This window comes from Vicugna pacos, chromosome 10, assembly GCF_048564905.1.
Source record: "Vicugna pacos chromosome 10, VicPac4, whole genome shotgun sequence".
NCBI classification, from domain to species: domain Eukaryota; kingdom Metazoa; phylum Chordata; class Mammalia; order Artiodactyla; family Camelidae; genus Vicugna; species Vicugna pacos.
This window is the reverse complement of record NC_132996.1, coordinates 26,302,416-26,321,439: the sequence shown is the minus strand read 5'-3', so window position 1 is coordinate 26,321,439 and position 19,024 is coordinate 26,302,416. Positions and strand designations below refer to the sequence as shown.

Below are 19,024 nucleotides of genomic sequence, written 5' to 3'. Positions count from 1 at the left end.
AATTCGCAAGAACAAGGACCAAACCTCGGTCTATTTGTCTCTGAACTGTCAGCACAGGGTCTTGCTCCAAGCAAGTGTCTTCTGAAGTTTGAATGAACAAACAAGCAAATGAATGAGAGCTAGGAGGGGAGGGAGAGATGGTCTCCCTCTTAAACAAATGGCGCTGGCTTTGATTAAACTTAGAAGTTGCCAGGTGTGTTTCTAGCTCCCTTGCCCACTTGAGTGCCCCAGCCACACTTCTCTCAGAGACAGCCTCCTGCCCCATGGAGAACCCTGGACCAGGCCTTAGTCCCGCTGGGGTCACTGCTTCCCAAAATGGCCAGGAATGATCACAAGGACTAATAAGGGCATCCTAGAATCCACAGAATTGACCTGAGCCCCAAAAGGGGCCTTCTTGAAGCACACAGGGATCCTTAATAGATGTCCAGAGAGTGAACTGACCCCTTAGATTAGACCCTAGGGTGGAGTGTTGTCAGAAGAGTTAGAGTCTCTCTCTGGATTCTGGCCTTGAAGGAACCAAGGGCTGGAGAACAGCGACATGCAGCAGGAAGTAAGGTGAAGACAGGCTAGGGGGCGAAAGGGCAGGGGGCAAGGTGAGAGGCCTTGCAGCCAAAGGGTGCCTCTCAGGAAAGTCATAACTACCATTTATTGGGTGGCTCTAGGCAGGGGCTCTGTGTTATATGAAAGTGTATCATCTCACTTCATCTCAACAGTCCTAGAGGTGGGCATTATTATCCACACTTTCAAAAGGAGAAGAGAGCCACTGAGGGGTGAAGTTGCCTAAGATCACACAGCAGGAAAACACTGTCTAGTGTCTGTGTACTTCCCGTGATGCTGAGCTGTGTTTGGTGGATGGGGCAGGGACTCAGTCATTCACTCAATGTTTACTGCAGGACAACTGGGTGCCAGGTCTTCTTCTGAGCACTCGGGCCATAGCAGTGAGTAAGAGACAAGGGTTCTGCTCTCATGGAGCTTACCTCCTAGCAGGGGGAGGCAGACTATAAAAAATAAACAAGTAGGAACAAGATCATGTCAGATGTTACATTTATAATAGGAGTAAAACAGAGTAACTTGATTGTGTTAACAAGATTGGGCTATTTTAGAAACAGCTGTAGAGAAAGCCTCATAAGGAGGTAACATTATGTTGTGAACTGCAAGATGAGAAGGAATCATTCCTGGGAAGATCTCGGGGAAGAACATTCTGGGTAGAAGAACAAGTAGAAATGAGTTTGAAGTGTTGGCCCAGGGAGGAAATGAGGTTGTAGAATAAGGCAGAAATCAGATCCTGTAAAGCCCGCAGCAGGCGATTTGAATTTTACTTTAGGTTCAACGAAAAGCTGTTGGAGGGTTTTAGATGCTCCTGGAATGACATGATTAGTTTTATGCTCAGAAAAGATCCTTCTAGCTGCTCTCTGGTGGACAGATTAGAAAGGGGTACGAGGAGACCCTGTGGGTTGCTCGTGTAGCAGCCCGGGTGAGAGAAGGAGGTGGCTTAGATTAGGAGGAGCGGGGATGATGGGGAGAAGTGGAGGGTTTTGGGGTGTATTTGGAGGATGTCGGCTATAGCTCCTAGAGCTGAGGAAACTGTATGTGTGAACTCTGGGGAGGGAGAAATGAATTAGCTTCACTGGATCACAAAACTTGGACTTGGTCAACTGGACCGCATGATATGTCTGGAATTTTCTGTTATGGTTTCCTTCCTGTTTTTGGCTATATTTCATAAAGTTCTCTTTGAAAAGGCTGATTGACCTCAGATGTGCTAAGGAAAACCAAGGGGAGGCAGGGATGGGGGGTTATGCCCCCATTGGCATCAGGTTCTTCCTAGGGCCAATACAGCAGAAGCAGTGGGGAATCAGAGGAAAGGACACCCAGAGGAGTGAGACCTTAGTGGTCAGAGTCAGGAGAGGGGCTGGCCCCTGCCCCCTCCAGCTCCCAGTGTTTCATTAAAAGCTCTTCTCTGCTCCCACCCTGAGTATTGTTTTAACAAGACAGGCTCTCACAGGTCTTCTGCATCCTTCTCTTGGCTTTGTGCAGGGAGAGGGGCTAAGGGGCTGGCTCCAGCTAGAAGTTAGGTACCCTTCCCCTAAGCACCAGCACCTGGACAGAGAGAGCTATGGACTTCATGCCAATGGGGCTGGACCCGAGGCAGCTGATCCAGGGCCAAGGGGGTTCAAGTCTCCCTCCTTCCCCATCCTCTAACTCCATACTTGTCTTGGGTGTTCTGGACCACATGAGGGTCTCATTTATTCCACCTAGTTGACTGTACCAGGCCCTGTGAAGGGTGCTGGGTTGGGGTGGGCTGGGAGGAGACAGGCGTATAAAAAGATCTGGTCCTGCCCCAGTTTGTACATCCTTCTGCAAGACCCTGAACTGGGCATGAGTGAGCACTCAGGAAGACCTGCTTCCAGGGCTCCATCAGGGAGGGGCAGTGACTGACAGATATAGATAAGCATTTTACCTGGCCAACAGTGATCAGGAGAAAGGGACAGAGAGACTTACATGGCCTCCCAGAAGAAAATACTTCCAGATAAGGGATCAAATAAGGTTCCTTGTGGAGGTGGCATTTGGGTGAAGCCGCAAAGTATAAATATTTGGACCAGTAGCCTTGGGAGAATGCATCCTAAGATAGGGGGGCAAGAGAGGAGGCTGGAAGAGATAGCACAAGGAAAGGAAGGATTAGGAGGTCAGGTCAGAAAGGCTCTGTCTTCTGCTGCTTGAGCACAGGGAGGCTGGCAGCAGCAGGAAAGAAGGCTGGATGAGAGATGGGAGGCCCGGGTCCTCATCCCAGCCCTGCCACTGACCACTATGGGACTCACCTCTGGGAGATGCACAGTAGGCACCTATGCCTACGAATTGGGTACTCAGTAGTGAAGTGATGTGGCCCCTGGTCCCTCAGTTGCTGCTGACAGAGCATTATTCTAGGGGACCTGGTTCCAGAGTGCTCATCACCCCCAGAATCAGGCTGTCCTCCCTTCTTCTGGGGTGCCTTCTCTAGAGGTCTCTCAGACATACTTGTCACAGGTGGCCAGGTGGCCAGAGAAACCTACCTCAGAGCAAGTGCAGCGCAGGCAGTACATCAGGCCCTGTGGCTCCAGGTAGGGATGCCAGCTCTCACCAGGGGAATATCTCTTTCCATGGAAAAGGCAGAACATGTCTGGGCCTGGCAAACCAACCAGTGCTTTGTCAGTTCTAGGAGACTCCAGCCCGAAGCCCCTGCCTCATCCCTCCCTCTTTCTGGCTCTAGGAAGGATGTCATCTGGACGACTCAGGCAAAAGAGAATCCATGGGATGTGCTCTCCTAGTCAGGGGGCCAGAGTTTGAAAATCAGCTTGACCACACACTTACTGTGTGACTTTGGATATGTCACGGACCCTCTCTGAACCTTAACACTTCTCTCACAGGGTGATTAGGAGTCAAGCAGTGAAAGTGCTTTACAGATTTAGATTGTGGTATAAATGTTAGTTATTATGATTAGATGTATAATCTGAGGCCCAGAGACGGTAAACTATACCTCTAAGGACACACAGCGAGTCAGTTATCAAGCAGGTATGGCAGCCAAAGTCTCCTGACTCACAGTGCAGTGCTCTTTCTGCCCTCATAATTAAACTTGCTTCCTTTTCCTTTGTCCCATTTTGCTTATTTATTTACTACATTTCTGCACCTCCCTCTCCCTTGCCCTCTGCTGCTCCCCTGCCTCCATACACACACACACACACACCTTCTCTGGGCCCTGTGACCTACCTTTTGAATAATGCCACTGACAGCAGCTTTCCTGCTCTCATACTACACTGTGTCGTCATATCTCAGTGAGCTCTGAGGAAAGTGTCTGAATTGGGAAAACAAAGTGTTGCCTAGCAAAAGGTTGTTAGAAAGCTGACTTTTAAATATCCTTAAATATAGTCATTAGTACTGTGACTGCATATCAATGGATTATTTTTGTAATCTGCATATCAGTTTTCAATATGTAGATGAATGCTTCTAAAAATGATTGAAACAGTTTGTTTCATTATGTGGGTTAGCTCTCTCTCCTGCAATCCTGCTTTCCTGAAACCCCCACCTCTCTCTCACCTCCAGTCAATTGCTCAGTCTTTCAAACTCTCTAGAACACTCCTGACCTGTCACCAGCTCACCACTTAGCCCCAGGTCAGGGCTGAGTCAGGCGCTAAGGTCCCCTTGCCCCACCCTTCTACCTGGCCATGTCCCTGCCAACCCTCCTCCACACAGGTACCTGGTGATTTTTACAACCCAGAGGGGATGCCATCATTCCTACAAAAAACTCTCCATTTTCTGAAGAATAATCTAAGCCCTTTTAGAGGGAGAAACTGGGAGGCCCAGCACAAGGTAAATGTTCATAAAGATGTTGTTAAACTAAATGAGGTGGAAATTTAGAGAAGGGAACCAACATTTTTTGATAATATTCCCTTTATGTAAATTACTTAATTATCTTATTAACATCAATGTTTTGAGAATTAAATTGGATAATGGTTGGATAGTGCTTACTTAGCCCAATTCCTGACACTTAGTTGAATGCTATTATTATGATAATTATGGTAACAATGACCCTGCAAGATGGACCTCACCATCTATTCATGATTCAAGAGGATCCAGTCAGTTTTAGAGTCATTGGGACTGTTCCCATGATTGTGAGAAAACTAGATGAGAAAACCAAGGATCACAGAGACTGAGTGACTTGCCTGTGGCCACCCAGCTATTAATTTGAAACTAGGACTTCAGGTTCCCAAGCAGAACTCTCTTCAGCACACCTCACCCACTATGGCTTTTTGCCCAAAATCAGGGCCTAGAGGTTCCTTCTCTCGGCCACACTGACCACCATACCCCATTCCTTATTTTTTTTCTCTTGGTCCCCTGTTGGCCTAGAATCTAGAGGTTGCCTTTCATGTCTCCTCCTACACATTGTCTAGACCTTCACACTTTCTGAATCATTCTTAGACATTTTAACTTGCAGAATTGCAACGCACTTAAAGCGGTACAGTAGTGGGGGCGGTTCACTCACGAGGCAGGAATTCCCTCAGTGTTGGGGTGGGCTGGAGCGCAGCCCCCCGCACACAGCTCAGAGGACAGGAGCTAAGGGCTGTTCCTAACCTTCGAAAGTTTCCTTTGTGAGAAGCTGAGACCAGCCACCCTCTGGCTCTCTGCACTGCTTCTGCCTCTTGGGCCTCCCAGAGCAAAGATTTGAGGCCATGGTCATGATGCCTTCAGAGTCTGTGCTTCAATGGCCACTGGGGACCATAGCTTAGTTCCCTCCCCACCTCCATCCCAACCCCCCAAAGTAGAGGGGGGATCAGACAGCAGATCCCGTTCCCAGCAAGGCCCCGGCTGGCCTGGCCCGTATCAAATGAGCTGTGTTTATCTCTCAGCCTCCGCTGGCAGAGAGGGCGGGACACAGGCCCAGCTGGGGTGCTTGTCAGAGCCAGCCCAACTCTCCAAGGACTGAATGATGTCTTTCTTCCTCAGTCTCCTCCCCCGACCAGGGAAGGAGGCGATTGCAACACTACCGTGGCCTTAGGTCTCAGCCTCACTGCTGAAGAAACCCTGTCCCAGCTTCTTTGGGGCGGCCCTGTAGCCTGGCCCCTGTGCCAGCTGGCACCACCAACCCCTCGCCGCCTGCTCAGATCATGAAGACAGACAGAATGTCTCATCCCCTGCCCAGGCCAGGAGCCCCTGCCCCCTACCGACCGACCTGGCAGAATCTGAGAGTGTGGGGGGCCTGGCAAGCTGTCCCTCAACCCCAGGAACCACAATCCCCACCCCACTATACCCCGCAAGGTGCCAAGGTCAGAGTCACAAGGGAGGGTGGCATTGCCTGGAGCTCCCTCTTCTAAGGAGGTCAGTGCCCGAGGCCATGCCAAAACCAGGCAGGAGGAGGAGCTGCCGGGACCGCAGGCTGCCCCATCCCCACAGTCCTGGCACTCGCCCCATCCTTGCACATGGCTGGTGGAAGGAGCTCTGGTTCCTTGTGCCACAAATTCACCGTGTGACATTGAGGAAGACACTTTCTTTCCTTCTCTGAGCCTCAGTTTCCCATCTGAAAAATAAGGGCCGGGGGTGAACTTTGATCTTCAAAGCTTTTCTGCACAGATAGTTTATGAAGCCATGATCTCAAAATTCTAAGACTCCAAGGCTCTAGGTTTCTAAGATTCAAGATTTGAGAATTCCAGGTTTCTAAGAGCCTATACTGCATTATAAAATGAAGCTTCTAGAGTTGTATGATGTTGTAGTTCTAAGAGTTGTTTATTTTAAGCTTCTATGATTCAGGGCATGTTGATGGTGCTGTATGCCTAGGTTCTCAGGGTCTCCAAGGTGGGCTAGGATGAGGTTCAGGCAGCCAGCGGGGCCAATCCTGAGTGACAGGGAGAAGGAGACAGGGTTTGTCTCTTACACCCCCTCCCTTCCCATCCACTGCCTCTGGTCCTCTGGGTCATTCCCACCCCAGCCCTGGCCCTAGGCCTGCCCTGCTTCCTCTCTCCCCTCGCCCCACCATATCTCACCCCACCCATCGTCTCTCTCTGTCTCTAACTCGGGGGCCAGCTTCACCCTCTCTCGGGACTTTAGGAGTCAATGGCCCCTGGCAGTGATGTCTAATCCAGGAAAAAGATATTAGTGCAGGAAGTTTTTGTTTGAGGAAGACAGTTGGCCCTGTTCCAGGTTTTAGACAAAGAATTAAAGTGGGACAGGTTTCATGCCCTTCAAAACCCCTCACTCAGTGCACATGTGTAAATAGTCCAAAATCCCTGGCTTTGGAATCAGATATGCTGGGGTTAAAATTGGATTTGGCTTTTATCTGCAGCCTGCTTTCAGATAAGCTATTTAAACATTCCAAGCCTCAGTTTCCATATCTGTTAAGTGGGATTAGAAATAATGTCTACCTTTGGGGGGTTATTGCAGAATTAAATCAAATAATATATGTAATATGCCTAATGCCTTCCACATATTAGATGTTCAATTAAATGTAAGTTAAAAACAAACAGACAAAAGCAGATCTGGGTGCTGAACCCAAACTTCCCTAACTCTCTGTTTCTCATAGTCTTCCTTTTACTCCCAGAATTCTATAGGAACCCCCAGGTACCTATTAGGGCACAGATATCATGGTATCTGCCACCAAGGTCAAATCTCCCAGGTTTCAGCCTCACCAACCCTGTTTCCTGTGGTTCCCTGCACTTTTCGAGCCTCATTCACAAGCTAGATTCCCTCAACACCACCTCTGTCTACACAGATCTCGGGCTGGCATACAGGGATGACAGCGATCAGAAAGGTTGAAGGAGAGAATGGGAGGGCAGGGGTGAGAGGCCAGAGGTCAGGCTGGAGAAAGAGGCAGAGGTTCACAAAGGGCCTTGAGTGCCCCAAGGGCAAAGGAAAGCCACAGAAAGGCATTCATCTGTATGCCCCTGGTCAGGTTTGCATTTTAGAATCGTCACTGTGGCTGCAGGAATGGAGAATGGATTGGAGGGCAAGACTAGAGGCAGAGAGAGGAGGGGGAGGCTGCGACAGTCATCTGTTTTGAGATAATGCTGGCCCGGCCCAAGGTGGAAGCAGTGCTGATGGGTAGGAGTACAGATCTGAGGAACATTTAGTAGGTACAGTGGGTAAGCTTTCAGACAGACTAGATATGGGCGGACAGAGTGAAGGAGCAGTCAAGGATGCGATTCAGGTTTCAGGCCTGCATAACCAGGTGAATGTGGGTCTTTTTGCACAGTAGGCAGTAAATGTTATTATTAGTTTTGATATCTTATTATCATTAGTAATGGTACCATTTGTTCCTGCTATTCATTTATTGAGCACTTTGTATATCAGGTCATACATGTCCATGGGCCTGGTACCTGATTAAATAAGACACCAGTCCTCACCTACAAGGAGCTCACAGTCTAATGGAGAAGACAGATATAATACAAACAGTTTGACAAATGCTATAATAGTGGAAGCAAAAGGTCCTCAGGGAAGGCTTCCCTGAGAAGATGCCTGTGAAGGAGTTAACAAAGTAGAGATGTGCAGAGCAGAAGCTGCATGCAAAGGCACAGGAATGGGGCTGACCGTGGTTCACACAGGCCACAGAAGGTGGCTGGGCCTGCTAGGTGCTAGTCCTTCTTTCCGCAGGAAGCATCCACTTGGATAGACCACAGCTGAAGCTCTTTACCTTGCTTGACACTGACTTAACGTGACTGGATTTAGTTGATGTAATCTGAATTCAGGGCAGCGATATTTACTAGACAGACTCTGGTGTCTATTACAATGTTATCAAGTCACCCCAGCCTATCATGAGCAGGCTCCCACCAGCTTTTCCAGCATAACTCTCTGCAGTAGCCCTCTTTTCAGCCTTACCTCTTCTTGCTAAATTTCTCTCTCTCCCCCACCCCCACCCATGCTCCTTCATGCTTCTGTGCCTTTGCACATGCTGTTTCCTCTGCCTGGAATGTGATTCCCCATCTCCAATGTTTGACCAACTCCATGTTCTTCCAAAGCCTGTTCAGGTGCCACCCTGTGAAGCTGCCCCAACCTTCTAGGCCATTGGTCAGTCCTTCCTCGAGGCTCCCACAGAAGTGAGTTCAGCCCTCCATCACAACTCTCATCAGGCTGGATTAGAAGTACTTATTGAATGGGTTCTTCTTCCTTACTAAACTGTGAGCTTCTTGAGAGCAAGGACCAGATCTCATTCATTTTTGTATCTCCAGTGGTCTATGAAAAGCCTACGTAGAGTTAGCACTTGATGAATGAATGTATGGTGAAAGAATGGAGTTAACAGAAGAGGAAGTGATTGATGGTACTTAATCCTGGAAACCTCCTGCTTTAACAAAAAGAGAACTTCATTCTGTAATAGGAAAATAAAATCCCCCTCAGCACTTTGACCTTGCCACCTAACAGGAATTAGTTTGAGCTCCCTTTTCTATCTCCTGTCATCTGAACTCCCAACTACCCACCAGACCAAACACTGTGTACAGAAAGGTCAGGAGCCTGGGCAGGTATGAGGATGAGCGATTCCATGATCTTCACATGTAAGTCAAAATTCCTGAACTATCTCATCCAAGGTCATCCCACAGTCTGCCTTAAAACTCCCGTGTTATGATAAAGGACTCTTAGGGGGTCAGTCAGGACTGGGAATTCTTCCAATAGGAAGCAGAAAAGACAACCAGAAAAAAGCTTCTGGGCTGCAGGAGAGGCTGGATACCTCTGGAAATGGCCCCAGGTGGAGCTGGGACTAGAACTGTGGCTGGCCTGTCCCCAGCCTGCAGGAACTCAGGAAACCTGAGCGAGCCAGGCTGCGTGGGAATGTGAGAATGTTTACATTTTTTCCCTTATGCCCACACAGCCATACTTTATTCATTTATAGTCCCCTTTTCACACAAACAAACTTGCTCCCCTCCAAGACATAAGCTCTGCTCTGGGCACTGGCACCTGAAGGCAGAGGCCTCCTAAGGGAATCAGAAGCAAACCTCGGCTCTTCAATGGCGGAGCTGTGCAACCTAGGGAAAAGGCCCTCACTTCTCTGAACCTGAATTCTTATCTGGCACATGACAGATGTTCGGGAGCCTAGAAGGACCTCAAAGGAGAGAGTCATCAAACCAGGAAAAGTTGCTCTGTTGCCTGGCAAGGGTCAGAGGGCAGAGAAGAGACTGTTTACGTTCTATTCTGCCTTGATGTCGATTAGACATATGCACTTAGATTCACAGAATCTTAGAAGTTAGGGACCGAGAGATGATATCCAATCCTCTATTTTACAGAAGTGGACACTGAGTCCCAGAGAGGACTGGAACTTGTCTAAGGTCATTGATTTTTGCCAGCACAAACTCCAATGCCAGTCTTCGGATCTGGGTAGGTGAGGGCTGCTTATAGAAACACCCATCCCCAAAGGGACAGGACCAGAAGAAATGACTTTAGATTGCAAACAGAAGGATTCAGGTGAGACACACACAAAAAATCTTGACTACAAAAATGGGTAACTGAAGAAGAGTATGGAACAGGCTTCTCTGGGGTGGGATCCTTCCCAGAGGCAGGGGAATGCCTGCAGTGATCTTTGCAGTGTAGCTCCCAGGGGCACTGCTTACATGCAGTCTTTTCTTTGGGAGTCCAAGGGATTCAAGGTCTCTCTCCCAGAGCCTGGCGCCGTGGCCGGCGGCTGGGGGAACTTGAGAGGCCAGTCCTGGAACAGGTGCAACAGCTGGAGCAACTGCACAGCTGCTGCCCGGCTCCAGCTCAGCAGCCTGCAAGCGAGTGAGTGAGACAGAGACCTCTACTGGTGGGAGAGAGGAAGTGCAGAACCTTCCAGATAGACCCAAAGAGGGGCCTGACTGGAGCCAGATGTCTAGCTTTCCCTCAGGTGCCCCCCTACACCTTCATGTACATCTGGACAGGTGGATGGGTATATGACTAAGCTGAACAGCAGGGAAGGGTCCCCACTGGAATATCTTCCTCTATATCCACTGTCCCAGGCCCTCTAGGCATTTTCTGTTGGTGTCTGAGGGTCTGTCTGTCCACTCCTCCCTGGCAGGGCAGGAGTACCAGTCTGCATACCCACACTCCCCCAGCTCCCTTTTCCAAAAGTCAGAGTGGACTCATAATCAAGGCAACAGAATCTTTGGATCTTAGAGTCTTAGAATCACAGGATGTTAAAGCTGAAATGGTTCTCAATGATAATCTATTAGACTCCCAACCATCTCATGCCTCACAGCTGAGAAAACTCAGGGGCAAAGAAGGGCAACTGGCCTGGATCATGGTTGGAATTGGTGGGAGAGCCAGGGCTAGAACCCTGAACTTCTGATTCCAAGTTTACCCTCTGTACCACATCATATTACAGGAGCTCCCTTCCCGCCCCATCTATGCTTCTGGGGTGTGGGATTTTGTCACCTGGAGAAAAAAAACCAACTTTGATTCCCATAGTATACACAACCCTTGGAGATAGAATAGAGGGGCCGATGTTTTTACCTAGTAACTGACTCTCTCCTGCAATCTGGATTGGATGTAGGGAAAGAAGAGAAAGCAGAAGCATGCTGGACACCTTAAAAGGGGCAAGGGGCAATCAGTAAGGGAAGAACACAAGGAAGAGGAGCTGACATGGACAAAGCACTGGAGAGGGAGCTGAGATTCTAGGCAGATTCTCATTCCACAGAGGCATTGGGGGATGAATGTCCAAAGCAGTCGACATCATGCTTGCATGCATCGCAGCCTGGGACTGAGATCAGCACTGGCCAGGGACCCGCCCTGGGTAAGGGCTCTAGCTAAGAGTGGAATTGGGTTTGATCTATGGTAGCATTTGAGGATTAGGGCTTGACCTGTGGCTGGAGTTGAGACTCAGTCTGGGCTTAGATCAGGGCTCAATCTGTGGCTGGAAATAGAGCCAAGGATAGAACAACCTTTGTTTGAATAACCTTGTACTTTAACTGAGGAACAGGCTGCCACACATGTTCACAGGCCCTTGGCATTTTGCACGACTGGGCCACCTCAAGAGTCAGACACCAGGAGGGCTTGAGAATTTCCATCTGTTGGCTACATTTCTGAAAGCACCTAAGATGTCACCAGGAGACTCCTTACCTATAACAGGCCTGATATCTTACTAACAAACTGACTAAACTAAGATGAGGACCTTTATAAGAGATCTTCAAATAGGACCTTGGAAAATGACTATAGGATTGTTTCTAGATTCATAGATTGTTAGCATTATACAAAGTGAGGCTCAGAGAAGGGAAGTGATTTGTCCTAATTCACACAACCAACAAGCGACAAATTAGAGGCTAGGATCCAGGCCTCTGTTCTTTTCTTTAATAAATTCGATCTGTGACCTTGGGCAAGTTACTCCCTCTTTCTGGGCTTCAGTTTAACTATAAGGATTGGTACATTGAGGGGTAGAAGCAGATGATTTTCAAAGGTTCTTCCAGCTCTGACACCCCAGGATCTTAACACACCCCTCTGACTACTAGTCCACTTCACCTTAACTCAGCAATTCTGCTCTGAGGTTTTTCTTGCATGTTGGGAGCTAGGCTCCAGACAAGGGGAGATGGAATACTGGCAGCACCTACTGAGAAATATGGGTCCAAAGGCCAGTGGAGGGCAGAGGAGGGGAGATCAGAGTGGGTCAGGTGACAGGGAGAGTTTGCTTGCAAAGGTATGACCTGAGCAGAGCTGCAGAGGGCTGACAGGCTATGGGAGGCAAGGAGGAGGGGTATGAGTGGGTCATGAGCAATCTGCATAAAGATCTGATTCCAGGACATCTTTCTAAGATGCATCCAGGGCAGTGGTATCTGGAGAAAAGCCTCGGGGGTTAAGAGTGATGTGCCAAGTGGAAGGGAGGCTGGCATGGAGGGCATCCTGTGCTAAGTCTCTTTTAAGAAACAACAGGAAGCTGTTAGGAGGAAACCTCCCGGGCTCAAGGAGGGGAAGGAGACTTTTACTGAGTAGAAGGCATTGTGCTGGGCACATTCACGCGGTCACCTTCTCTAATCCAAGAAGCCTTTGGGTTCCAGGTGAATATGTGGCAGACAGATGCAGAAACTGAGGCTCAGAGAAGTTGTCACTTATGAGTCACACAGCTACTAAGGGGCAGAGCCAGGATTTGAACTCAACACTGGTCTCTCTTCAGGACTTGTTACTAAGGACTTCTGTGAGTCTCGCGCTGCTGGCAGCCCAGAGATGACCAGACATACAGCCTTCCCTCATGAGCAGAGACAAGAATAAAACAAAATCCAGCACTGCTGGCTCCAGAAAGTCATGTGCAAAAGAAGGCAGTTGGGGGAGCTGAGCTGTGGGGTGGGAAGAGCTCTAGGCTGGGAAACTGGGGTCTTCATCCCAGGTTCTGCCCTCAGCAGCCTGGAGCGAATCACTGCCCCTCCTGGGCTTCGGTTTCTTCTTTGAGTATAAGTCAAGGTTTGAACTAAGCTCCTTCCTTCTTTTTAAGACACTCTTTGGTTTTGTTTTCCATGCTCAAAGTGTTCCAAGAGATTGGCAGAGGGTAGAGCGGAGGTTCACCAGCCTATCGTGGAAACACTGAGGAAACTGAGGTTCAGGGAGGTTATATAAACTGTTTGAGGTTACACTATGTCCAAGTGGAAAAGCATGAATTAGGGAATTGATATTTTTCAAGAACCTACCATGCACCGGCCAGTTGCTGGTGCTAGTTGCTGTCCATGTTTTCTCGAATCTAACCCTCCCAACAGTCTTGGGATTTTTCACTCCTATTTTATAGATTAGAAAACTAAGGCTCAGAGAAATGCCCTCCACGCCTGCCTCCTACTGGTTGATACTCAACAGATCTGGGATAGTGAAGACCCTCATCTATTTCACTGTGCCCTGCTGCCTCCCAGAGTCTCACAACTCCAAATCAGGGTTCCCTCCAGGTGCTGTGGGGCAGGGAAAGAAAGCATAGGATTTGGAATTGGAGAGTTCTGGCTTTGGACAGCTCGCTAGCTCTCTAAACTTGAGCAAGTTTCTTCTCTCAGTCTAAGTTTTCTCATCTGTAAAATGCAAATGATAAAACCCACCTCCTGGGAGTGCTGTGAGGATCAAAAGAGAAAAGGAATGGGAAGGTTATCCTAGTTGGCTCTTCTTTCTTTCCACTGGCTCTCTTTAAATGCAATAGCCTCTTCATCTGCATCACACCCTTGCAGCCAAACATACCCGGCTCTCTACTAGGAATAAGCATGTGCTCTCCAAAAAAAAAAAAAAAAAAAAAAAAAAAAAGCACAGTGCCCTGTATTCTCTTCCACCTCTTCCACTGCCCTCGGTTCCCTCATCCTCTGGTCCATGGCAGCAGCCTCCTTGGCTCTGAGTCTTGCCAAGTTCCCCTCAGTCTCCCAGACTCATCAGCCGACACTGGTCCGCAGAGCAATCTCCACCCTCCCAACACAGGTGCTCCCTGGATGACTGTCAGAACAGGCTGGGGTCCCAGGTCCTGGCACCTTCCCACACATCCCGGGGATGGCATCCCTCTTCTGCCCACCCAGGACACCCACCCTGCTACTTACGGGCTCGAGCTTGGGAGTCCAAGGGGAACCAGAGCAGCGCGAGTCCCAGCAAGGAGGAGAGAACCCTTACCTCGGGAACCATCCTTCCTTCCCCCAGGGCCAGGCCGCCAGGCATTGAGTCGGGAAGGGAGTCGGGAGAAAGTGAAATGAGCGGGGGACACTGAGGCACAGGGGCACAAAGCAATCCCAGGGAGGGCGGCTGCTCCGGTGGAGAGTCTGAGAAGGGTCAAGAAGATGGAGAGGATAGAGGAGGTCCAAGGTGGGAATAAGAGAAAGGTGGAAAGAGAACGAGGGAAAGAGATGGAGAGATTGAGGAAGGTATGCAGGAGGGAAAAGCGATTAAAGCAAGGCAGAAGGTGAGTGGGAAGGGTGGAGAAGAAAGACGGGAGAGGACAGGAGTCTGCCCAGCGCGCAGCGCTGGGCGAGGCGCGAGGGACCGGCGAGCTGTTCCGGGCGCGCGGGCTAGAAGTGACCGGCGCCCCCTGCTCGGTGGGTGCGGGGTCGGGCCGTGGGGTCCTGGGGCCCGGCGGGGCGGCGGTACCGGCGGCGGCGGCGGCGCGGCGGCCGCGGGGGGAGGCTGCGCGCAGGCCGGCTGTGCACGCCAAGGGCGCCAGGCGCCGCGCTCGGGCGCATTTGTACTTTGCCGCGGGAAGCAGGCAGCCCTGGCCTGGCGCTGGCCTAGCGCTGGCGCCTCCTCTGGGGCACCGCGGGCTCGGTGGATTGGCCACCCGAGAAACAGGCCCACTTTCCCCCCTCCTCTCTCGTGCGGGTCTCTGGGACGGACGCTCCAGGCGCGGCGCCGAGAGGAGGCGAGGGGGCTGGGGAGGGGGAAGGAGCCACCCGGGCCACGGGTTTTAACCCCTGACTCCCCGCGGCGCCCAGAGTGCAGGAGGACGGACCCAGTTAAGCTTCAGGGGGGAACTTTCGGGTGGGGAAGGATGAGATGTCGGGGAGAAAGAGGGGAAGCGGGCTGCGGAACCGAGAGGGGCTCAGGTTAGGGAGCCGGGAGGTGCGTGCACAAAGCCCCACCTCTGGTTGGAATCGGGACACTTGCTCTTCTTAATTCTGTTTGTAGTCTTGGCCACTCCACTTTAGAGTCTGTTTCCCGTCTCTAAAATTGGGATCTTACTATTTTCAGTATCTTCTAATATTTGTAATGTCTTCCCACAATTGTTTTGAACATGAAATGAGACAATGAACGTCAAAGCACTCAGATCTCGAAAAGAAGGGTTCATAACTCCAGGCGCCTGGAATGCTCTTATCATTTACCCCCGAACCCACAGGCACCATGCCTAAGCTGAAATCCAGCCCAGCTGGATCCTTGGCCCTTCCTCTGGAGGTCTTCCCCTGCTCCCCCCTCCCACTCCTGAAGCAGACCGCAATCTCTCCTTTGCCTCTGCTGCAGGTGAGGCCTGCATCTCTCTGGGATTGTTGGTCCTATTCAGTCCTCTTCAGTAAGAGCTTTTTGTCAGTGTTGTCTTTCTTACCAGAAGGTGAGCTCCTCGAGGGCAGGGCCCTGATGCTCCCCACCCCAGCCTGTGGTTGGTGTTCCATACCTTGTACTGAATGAGTGCGTGAATCAGTAGGACCTAAGAAGAGAACAACAGCTCTACACAGACAAGAAACACTCAGACTGAACTCAAAAGTATAGGGCCCTTGGCCTGGCTCTCTCCCTAGCTTGTTTAGACATCTTGGTTAGGTTCATCCATCCCCACTTTGGACCTCAACTTCCTGCCCAGCTTCTCTTGTAGAGCTGCTGGAAACTCCAGTGAATGCTGGAGGGGAGAAGACTCGGAGGGGTAAGAGACAAGATGGATGTTGAATTACATCCCACTCTGGTAGGGAGTCACATTTCCAGATTGAAACACTTCTGACTGGCTGTGTGTAAAGATAACTTCTGGGCTAAGGCTGGATTTCCCCTCCACTGTGCTTCCAGTCCATCCCCTCCAGAGCAGAGAGCACTGGGAGGAACCAGTGATTCCAGAAACAGAGCATCCCCAGGGCTCTCAGAATCAGAGACAAACATGATCTGCCCCCCGGGTGCCCTTCAGGCTTAATTTCTCCTGCTACAACCTCGCCAGCCACTTCCTCTCCCTTATGTATAGTTTAACAGATAATGAGAGCTATGTATATCATCATGCTTCCCTTTTTGCCTAGGCTTTCAGGGAACTCAGTTAAATTTAGTGTTTGATTGCAGAAATAATTTCATCCCAAGGATGTGGGACAGAAATCTTTTCCTTTCTCTATCTTTGCTTAAAGTCTACTCTACACATAGATTCATGTCTTAGGTAACAGAGATGGGTTAAGATTGGCCTCCCCTACATCCTGTCCATTCTGCTTCAGGAAAAGTCTCTACCATGAGACCAAAAACGGTCTCAACCCTCCTCTGCATCCTGATTGTCCTCCGAGTTCAGGGCATCATCATAAGGACTTTTCTAACAGCCTCTTAACAAGTCTTCTGCCCCTAGTGTAGGCCCCTCCAATCTATTTTCCTCACACTACCGTAAGAATTATGTAGATCATTTCTACTGACAAACCTGATCACATCACTTTCCCACATAAAACCTATTGCTGGAAATAAAAAATAAATAACATTAAATGCAATGTGATATCCTGGATTGGATTCTGGGACAGTAAAATTAGGACCTTAGTAGAAAAACTGGTGGATATAGTCTATACTTTGGTGAAGAGTAAGGTACCAACATTGGTTTCTCAGTCTTGATAAAGGCTATGTAAGATAATAACCTTAGGGGAAACAGGGTGAAAGAGATATGGTTCTTAGAAGAAAAACTTTGTACTATCTTGGTAATTTTTCTATGAATCTAAAACCTAAATCTAAATGTTTATTAAGTAAATAAATGACAGGATAAACCATTATTGGCTACCTATCATTTACAGATTACAATCCAAAATTGTTACCACTGGCTTCAAGATCATGCATATTTTGGCTCCTACTCACCACTGCCACCTACCCTGTGATTTTACTCACCTCCCCAAACTGGCCGTGCATTTTTTTGTTTTGTTTTGTTTTTTGGCGGGGGGGGGGGGTAATTAGGTTTACTTACTTTTGGAGGAGGTACTTGGGATTGAACCCAGGGCGTCCTGCATGCTAAGCATGCGCTCTACCGCTTGAGCTATACCCTCCCCCCAGCCATGCATTTTCACGCCTCTATAGCTTTGTATACATTTTCCTTCTGCCTGGGCTGTCTTACTCCTCTTTCATCTAATGAATTCTGTTTTACTTTTCAAAAGTCAGCTCTGAGTCACTTTTCTGTCTGAGGCTTTCCCTGAGTCCCCGAAGCAAAGCAAATTTTTGGTAGCACTTTGTATTGTAGTTATTGGAGTGTAAATATTTGCATTTCTGCCCTGCACTCTGAGGGCAGGGGTCTTTTTTTCATTTATAGCTGTATTTCCAGCACTTAGCAAAGTCTCTAACACACAAAGATACTGATAAATAATTGCTTCATGGATGAGTGAAGAGCTCAGTGATTTGAAAAGACTTCAGTGATTCTTTCATGGGAGAGCCTTTCAGCACCCCTGTTGCCCTCAGCTTTAATCAGTGATTGACATAAGAAACAAGCCCTTGAAGAAAGTTTCTGTGTCTTCTGTAGAAATGCTGTTGATAGTTGTCCATATGTTATCTAATATCCTTTTTAAAAAGGAGATTTGATAAATGCTTCCAAAATCTAGTCAGGAAAAAAAAGTATTTCCCCATAGCAATTTGTTGCACCAAGTTTGTCTGGCACCTGCCTGCTTCCCTCTTAGGAAACTTATAGCCTTCCAAGGTGGCCCATTGCACTGTTGGACAGCTCTGTTAGAAAACTCTTTAACTGAAATCTGATTCTCAGAGACTCCCCACATTGCTCCTAGCTCTGCTCTCAGGGCTGCCCAGAACAAGCCAACTGCTTTGATCTTTTGAGAGCCCTACAGACATTTGAGGCAGAGAACCCCTCTTCTATACTCTCATCCTTCCTTACCAGTTCTGGCACATGGACCCCTCATGCCACATTAAACTTTCTCTCTCTTCAAATATGCTGAGCTCTTTTGCCCCTCCCGCCCTCTCCATATCATTTTTTTTTTTTCCTAATGCCCTCCTTGTGCCTACTCTCATCTGTCTGGCAGGCTTATTTTCCCAGGATCAAAGTAATCTTGTTCATTCATCCAACAGTTCCTGAGAGCCTGCCTTGTGCCAGGCACCGTGCTAGGTGCTAAGGACACAGTGGAGAACAAGACAGACACTGATGCTTGTAGTCCAGGTTCTTGCTGAAATCTCTTTAATGGCCTTCTTTCCTCCATGCTTCTGTATCTCTGTTATAGCACTTAGCACATTGTACCATCAAAGGTTTTATGTCACCTTCTCTAAAGTGAGAACATACACTGTTATTTATCTATTATTTTTCCTAACCTTCAGCACAAAGCTTTGTAGCTGCTAAATAAATGTTCATTGGACAATATTCTTGTTCTTTCAAATAGTCTTCTTGTGACATGTTATTTGTGGCTAGCAATCCTCCCCCTGGGCTGCAGGCTGCTTGATTATGTAAGATTAGCATAACAATAAGGATCACAGGGTTCAATGTCAGGGAAAGGCTTCTTAACCACAGTCCAATTAATTTTATAAGTAAGATTCTAAAAGCCGATTCACCATATGAGAGTTAATATAAGAGGACTATGTAACACATACTACACCAGTGGTGTCCTGATAAATGTTTAACAACCAGCTCCACAGGAGAAGAAAGCCCTGGTTTATAGCATTTGCCAGTTTCCACGGTGTGAATACTCCCATCATGGCTAATGTCGGGTTACCAAAGGATGTCATTGAATGTGGAGTTGAGATGATTATGCAGTATTTCCATCATACAGAAACAATAAATTAAATAACTTCAAGAACGTTGATAGTAAAATTGTAAAGTGTAGTAAAATAATTAGGTGATGATTTGAGTGTTTTAAATATGACTTATTTAATTACAAATTTATCTAATTTAATGTTTAGTAATGACTGTGTTTGACAATCAGCTTGCAAAATTCCTGAAAAATTTTGCAAATTCCTCTCCTGAGCT

At 48.5% G+C, this 19,024-nt stretch overlaps 1 protein-coding gene across 5 annotated transcripts in view; it reads right to left on the bottom strand.

The window, feature by feature from the left end:
• The window catches only part of CHRDL2 (chordin like 2), a 32,777-nt gene extending 18,068 nt beyond the window's left edge, over positions 1-14,709 (bottom strand). For all 5 annotated transcript variants that reach the window (XM_072969232.1, XM_031681346.2, XM_006203333.4 and 2 more), the window contains exons 1-2: positions 13,968-14,709; positions 3,048-3,160 (exon numbers count right to left, since the gene is read on the bottom strand). In XM_072969232.1, coding sequence (XP_072825333.1) covers positions 3,048-3,160; positions 13,968-14,082 — 228 coding nt within the window. In that variant the 5' untranslated portion in view covers positions 14,083-14,709. The remainder of the gene's footprint in view (positions 1-3,047; positions 3,161-13,967) is intronic.
• Positions 14,710-19,024: the final 4,315 nt, after the last annotated feature.